The sequence below is a fragment of the Nematolebias whitei genome, chromosome 12 (genome assembly GCF_014905685.2).
Source record: "Nematolebias whitei isolate Nwh7 chromosome 12, NemWhi1, whole genome shotgun sequence".
Lineage (NCBI taxonomy): Eukaryota > Metazoa > Chordata > Actinopteri > Cyprinodontiformes > Rivulidae > Nematolebias > Nematolebias whitei.
This window is the reverse complement of record NC_056509.1, coordinates 8,575,982-8,583,468: the sequence shown is the minus strand read 5'-3', so window position 1 is coordinate 8,583,468 and position 7,487 is coordinate 8,575,982. Positions and strand designations below refer to the sequence as shown.

Below are 7,487 nucleotides of genomic sequence, written 5' to 3'. Positions count from 1 at the left end.
TGTGTGTGTGTGTGTGTGTGTGTGTGTGTGTGTGTGTGTGTGTGTGTATAAAAGGCACGTATTGTGAGGTTAAACCCAAGAAAAGTACCTTCAGTAAAGTAAAACATCATGTAAAAACATTTCTTTACAATCTTTCCCCGTTTGGAGTAAAAGCTGCTGCTGAGTCAGATCAGGTTTTGACGGGCAGCGTGAGGTGTCATGTGTTAGCAGAACCTGATCTCTGGACCGAGGCAGATATGATCAAAAGCCTGATTATTTCCCTACACTTCTGTCTCACGTAACACACCTTATGTGACAGAACTTCAGACTGAACAGGAAGCTGATAACAGCTTTGATAACTGGGCGAGGGTGGGGGTGTTTTAGGAAGAGTTAACTGGTGATTTTCTCTACTGACTCCCTCCAGTTTTGGTTTCGTTTTGTCCCAGTTCGTCGTCAGAGTGTCACCGTCCTGTTCTCTGTGTCTTACGTCTGCCGCAGCTTTGTCTCTTCTCTGTTTGGGGGTGGGATTTTTTTTTTTTTACTGTGACAGTGCCAAAGTAGTGATTTGTTAAAAGAACAGCAAGGTTTGCCTGAACCTGTACAGTATGTTATATCCCTATAAATATAACATCTTACATGTTGTGTTACGACACAATGAGCCTGTACTAAACCCATGCCTGCTATGCTTTGCTTCACTTAGTCTAGTCCCCTCCATTTATTGATATGCTGAATGCATGAAACCAATTAACACCTTTGTGCCAGCTGACCATGCTACAAACTGATAACAATAAATCTGCTGCTGTGACACCTCAACCCCAAGGCTCTTCTTTGTAGATGATCAGTAACAGGAAGCCAGCCTGGTTGAGGTGCATGAGCTCAGTCTGACTGTTGAGTAACTGTTTCTCCTCGCCCTGACGTTGCTGCCGGCATCCAGAATGAAGAGCGGAGCTAGCAAGGCCTGGGGCAACAACCAGGATGGTGTGGTGGCCAGCCAGCCCGCCCGCGTGGTGGACGAGCGTGAACAGATGGCCATCAGTGGAGGCTTCATCCGCAGGTAGGACCAGAGCTCAGAGCTCCCAGAGTTGATTGGAAGGGATGCGGGGAGACGTTTGGGCTTTGGCTGATGGAAAAAGAGAATCAGTGATTTACTGACAGTCGACAACAAACAGCTCAACATTAGCTCAGTGAGACCAGTTCTCACGTGAAGAAAACAACATGACAGTTCTGTTTCTGTAAAACTCAGGAATGTTTGTCAGAAACATCAAGTCTTTTCATGAATGAGAGCTGAGTTCATTGAAGCTTAATGTTTTGTTGTTAACTGATGCGGTTTCTGAAAGTGACTTCTAGAAACAGACAGCTTTATTGGTTTTGCTCTGTCACTTCTATAATTCAGCTCTTGATGAAGTGCAGGTGTAAATTCACTCTCTGCACTCTCGACTGGTCCGGTCTGTCACAAAACTAACTCAGAATGGAAGTTTAAACCAGGAGTGTCATTGAGGGCCACTGTCCGGCATGTTGCACTTGTTTTCCTGCTCCATCACACCTGAATCAGTGGGTCAGCTCCCTCCATGTTCTGCAGACGCCCGTTAATCACCCATTGATTCAAATCAGGTGTGTTGCAGCAGAGGAGCATTTAAAACATGCAGGACTGAACACCAGAACATTATTTTCATTCACAATTTTAAAGCCCAAAAATAGGAATTGTTTTAGCTCCAACAGAAGTCGTCTCAGGGCACTGAACAGAAACATTCCCTTACATTATAAAAGACAATCAGTAAAAGTTCTCTTTCTAAGGAAGCAGCAGATTGTGTTGAATTTTTACTTCATCACAGCTTCCCATCCCGAGCAAGAACAAAGAAGACAGTGGAAAGGAAAAACTCCCTTTAACAGGAAGAAACCTCCAGCAGTCTAAGTCTATAGCAGCATAACTAAAGGATAGCTCAGGAAACCCAAGCCGACCCTAACTAGAGGATTTATCAAAAAGGAAAGTCTTAAACCCAGTCTTATAAAACTGGACAATGTGTCAGCCTCACAGGCAGAAACTGGAAGTTGGTTCCACAAGAGAGGAGCCTGATAACTGAAATATCTGCCGCCCATTCTGCTTTTGGAAACTCTAGGAACCACAAGTAAACCTGCAGTCTGAGAGCGAGTGCTCTGTTAGGAAAATATGGAACAATAAGATCTGTAATATAAGATGGAGCTAAGTTGTTGAGAGCTTTGTAGGTTAGAAGTAAGATTTTGAATTAAATTCTGGATTTGACAGGGAGCCAATGGAGAGAAGCTAAAACTGGAGAAATATGATCTCTCCCACTAACTCCAGTTAAGACTCTGGCAGCAGCATTTCAAATTAACTGAAGGCTTTTTAAGCACGTATTTGAACACCCAGATAATAAACCATTGCAATAGTCCAATCTAGACATGATGCATGAACCAGTTTTTCTGCATTATCAATTCATAAAGGAGATTTCAGGACACTGTACGACCACTGCTGAGTCTGATGACATTCACTTTCTGCTATGACTGACTGTTGGATGATCCAGCAACTGTGATAACACTACCTCATCACTCATGATGTCAATGATTATGCTCTCTGTCGGCTACATGTCTGCTTCTCATAAATTAAAACATTTATATAATGATCATCAGCTTATTTATGTCAAAGATTTATCATAAGCTACAAAAAAAAAATGCAGGAATAAAATAGACCAGAATAAAATTGTAGACTTGTGTTGAGGACTTCAGTCAGCCTCTGCTGTTTGGAGCTTTAAGATTAAATCTGAGCGGCGTTACCAATGTGCGCTGTCTTGGCCCTGGTGTGACGTGAATGTGACCTTGTGTTCAGGGTAACAGACGATGCTCGGGAAAATGAGATGGACGAGAACCTGGAGCAGGTGGGAGGCATCATCGGTAACCTGCGGCACATGGCTCTGGACATGGGCAACGAGATCGACACCCAGAACCGCCAGATCGACAGGATCATGGAGAAGGTACTGATTCTGTTGTTCTTCAGTATGTTTATGTCAGGTTATTTATCTGTAAAGGTAAAAGAAGTCGCTGTGATCGTTGCAAGAACTTGAACTTTAGACAAGTAGAATTAAAACAGTACATTACAAAAAGTTAGGATCGTTGTTGTTCAGCTCTAATCATGTTAAAACGTTTAATGAACAGGAAAGGTCAATGAGACTTTAACTAGTAATAATGGACAGAAGATCTCCTGTTCCTCAATAAACAGTTGGAATAAATTGTAATTTTACCAGAGCATTATATAAAAAGAAATAAGAATCTGGAAAACTTTTGGTGCATAAAGAGCAAAAATACGAGGCTGAGTGTAAATCCAACCTTCAGTCATGACAGCATCAAGAATTATTCATCAGCTGTCAACAGATTACTGTGGAAAACAAACACCAGCAGCATTTACATGAACCTTCTCTGTGCTCCTGGCAGCTCAGCATTCAGCATCTTTTGTCCAAGATGTCGACTGTCCCTCCTCTGAATATGTCCAAACTGCCTCAGTCTCTAACTTTGTCGCCAGCTTGAGCTGTCTCTCATTTTTAATCCTGTCCATTTTGATCTCCCAATGAAAACCAAAACATCTTCATCTCTTCCAGCTCTAACTCGTCTTGTCTTTCTGTCAGGGACACGTAAATAGTAAATGGTAAATGGACTGTACTTCTATAGCGCCTTTCTATCTTATTTCAAGATACTCAAAGCAACTCTCAAAACTAATACCGTATTTTTTGCTGTATAAGTCACTGTTTTTTTGTTGTTGCATAAATTAGCATGCCTGCGACTTACACAGTGAAGTGACATAGTTATGTTTTTTCACCATATTTATAACCCAATTTTTGGCTGAGATCTGACAATTTCATTCATTCTGTCATGGAAAATATTGAACACTACCATTTTCAGCTACTAGAGGGCCCTCAAGTAATATGGCAAGCCAAATGTCTCATTAATAGGTAAAAGTGTCTATTAATGAGACACTTGGCTTGCCATACCCTGCCACCTTCATCTCGCTCCGGAACTCTTGGAGCAAATGTCAAATCAGCTTCATTTTGCCGCACCGCCCAGGCAAAATGAAGCCAATTTAACCACTGAAGTGCATTTATTAAGTAAAAGTTCAACAGAGACACACTTTTAATATAGTTTTGAGCAAACAAATAATTGCTTTTAAGCGTTAATCTTGTTAAATGCTTGTTAAAGTCCTCCCGCGCACGCTCCAGCGGCCGCCATTTGGCAGCCAATTTATTTTTGGCGCAACACCGGCCCACACTTCCGGGTTTTCATCAGTGATGTGTAACAAACGTGATGCGTCAGCGATGACGCATAATAGATGTGACTTATACGGCAAAGCGACGTGTTTATGGATTTTTCCACTTTATTAGACAAATTTTGACTGATGAGACTTATAGAGTGCTGTGACGGTCAGCACGTACAGTAATACCTCTGTAACTCCTGTAGCTGTCCTTTTGTCTCAATCATCACTAAAATAAACCTCCACTTCTTCAGACTCTCTTCCACCTGCTCCCTACTCGCATTACTGACATGTCTAAAGAAAGGTTGAATGAATTGTTATTTATGACACATAAGGTAACATAAAAAAAAATCTACATTTTTATATTTTTGAAGTAAAAGACAAGTCAAAGTGAATGTACAGTAAAGAACATAACTTTTCCCTTATCCCCCCCCACACACACACACACATTTTTTACCATTCAATGTTAAAGAAAATAAAAATAAACACTAACCTTCTAGTGTTTGTGTTCTTCTTATCCAGGCTGAGTCCAACAAGACTAGAATTGACGAGGCCAACCAGCGCGCCACAAAGATGCTGGGCAGTGGCTAAACGCCGCCGGCCCAGAGTGTGATCTTCCTGCGTCCGGCACCGCACACATCGACAGGCGCTGGCATGCTTTTATCATGACCTTCTAGGTTTGCACACATGCACATATCACCCCCTGTCCCCAATTTCAATGTTGTTCTGTGTCGTCTGTCAAGCTTTTTCAAGATGATTGTCCTCGTAAAACAATGATTTCTTAAACTCCGTATATCATTCTTTCCAAAGGTTGTATATAGTGCTGACTTGATGGCTCTATAGCTCACTTGTGAAATTTTTATTCTCTTTATCTCTCTTCTTATATATATATATATATATATATATATATATATATATATATATATATGCAAGAAGACTGCTCTGGATGACAGTATATTATAGGAATGCTAAACAAGCTGTTTGAGTTTTTTCTTTTCAGTATCAGTATTGTCTGTAAAACTGTGTCATTCCATTCAGGCTACTGTCATGCTCCTTTTTCTTTGGTGTTGTCACAACAGAAGTGTTGACGAAGGTTGAGTAAACAGCAGTAAACATGAACCGACGGTGGTTCAGCTGAGAGAGATTGCAAAGAGCGCTCACAATCAAAAGACAGTCGTTGATCCATCTTTCTTTTCTTGGCGATCATTCTGAGTTTCTGTTCAGACAAAACGTGCAACTCTGTAGCTGTATTAGACATTGCATTCCAAGTGATGTGACTTGTGCGTTCTCTGCATGACAAATGGTAGATTTTAGTCTCATAAATAAAATCTGTCTGAAAACTATATATAAAAAATGATGCCATGGCAGTAGCAGGTTGACAAAGCGCATGCTCAGTATTAGACACCGTCGATCGTTCCATAATCCTGCAAGTTTGCAATAGTGCCACTCTTTCTGTCTCAATATATTTACCGACTGTGACCATCTTGTTGTACAATAATGCAAAAAGGGTTAATAAAAAGTATGATAAAGTTTTAAAAAAAGAGGACTTGGGGTTGTGTTGCAAAAAATATAAAGACCTGTTTTCTAAACAATTATGCAGTTCATTGCTGAAGCTGTTGACTCTGTGATGAAAGATGAAGACTGGTTGTGTTCTGTATCATAGGTTTTGGATGCTATGAACAAAATGAAATAAAAGTTTGCATTGTAAAGCAAAGACGCATCATGTTTCTGAGAGACTTTACTTTTATAAGAAGACTGTTTCTGTCAGTTTGTTTTCCCCATGTGCTTTGTTAATGGTAGAAATACTGAAAACAACACAAAAGAGTGATGTTTCCTTCTTCTTTCTTTGCTTCTGTACTTTAGAGCTACGCACACCAAACGGCCCACATGTTGAGTAGTTCCAGTAACCCAAACCTGAACGGCACAATAGTTACCCTGTGAGATGATGTCCTCGGTGCATGTCAAACCACTCCCTCTCTGTACCTGTCAGTGTGTGAAGTGGTGGACATTTTGTAGCTAGCTGAACTGATTAAAACTAATAAACTTTAGTCGCTCCTGTGTCTGTTGTCATTGCTTAGAGGCCTTTGTTCCTTTCTCTAAAATCCAGGTCGACAGTTTCAGAAACACGACTTCCCTTTTAGAGTACGTATAAATTATCACCGAAGGGCCAGAAACTTCACACGATGTCCACACTTTATCTTGAAAACTAATTGTTGGATAAAATATCCTCTTTTCATCTTACCGGTACTTACTCAAAGAAGCCCCACTTGAGGACATGAGAAGATTTTTTATTGTTTTTTACCTATAAGGGCAGACTTTCACCACAGGTTACACAGATGTACACAAGTTCTACATGCATGGAGCCCAGTCAGGAGAATCTGCCCCGGGCAGTGTGTAAGGTTTGTTTTTATAAGCTTATCAGCACTCACAGTTCACAGGTAGTCTCGTGACCATGGCCATCCAGCTGAACATGCAGGATCCTCATTCAGCTCTCTCTGAGAGAGAAAATAACTCTCTGGTAACTCAAACACACGGTTCATGGGCAGTTAACATTCTCAGCCATAGTACTTAAAAACATCCATAAACCTTGACCAAAAATCCCATATTTACTAGTGCATAGATTTAGGTCGATGGACTGTACTTACATAGCACCTTTCTAACTTATCAAGACACTCAAAGCTCTTTACAACACAATCTGTGTCCTCATTTACCCATTCATACAGTACTCTATGAGATCTGTACAAAGATTAATCAGCGCTTTATCACATTCATACATGGGACACACATCAGAGGCAATGAGGGGTTCAGTGTCTTGCCCAGGGACACTTCAACATGTGACTGCTGGTGGAATCGAACCTCCGTCTCTTGCATTGGAGGACGACAGCTCTAACCACTCAGCCACAGCCGCCCCCGAATGTACTGTATGTAAAATACTTTCAATTATTTTACTGTACAATGCACAACTTCTGTGACTGAATTTTCCTCCTTGCAACGTTTGGAAACATCGTGGAGGAAATGTGGACATTTCGAGGTACCTGCGTGACTCAGTAATTATTGGTTCAGTGTTTGTGTACTCAGATTGGTGTCGTGCTTAAATATAATACACTTTAAATCAAGAGTAGCAGAAGCAAAAAACATATTTTTGTTGCCAGCATTAAACAAAATGAACAGAGCTGAAACCAAACGCTTGCTTCTTTCCAAGTGTCTACAAGCAATATTTGTTCATAAAGAAATGTTTCTCACACTTTCATCC

At 40.8% G+C, this 7,487-nt stretch overlaps 1 protein-coding gene across 1 annotated transcript in view; it reads left to right on the top strand.

The window, feature by feature from the left end:
- Nucleotides 1–5,078, top strand: part of snap25a (synaptosome associated protein 25a) — a gene marked incomplete in the record, with an annotated part of 73,278 nt that extends 68,200 nt beyond the window's left edge. Inside the window, 3 exon segments of the mRNA XM_037685710.1 lie at nt 914–1,033; nt 2,822–2,966; nt 4,757–5,078. Of these exon segments, the coding sequence (XP_037541638.1) occupies nt 914–1,033; nt 2,822–2,966; nt 4,757–4,825 (334 nt within the window).
- Between the last annotated feature and the right edge of the window lie 2,409 nt (nt 5,079–7,487).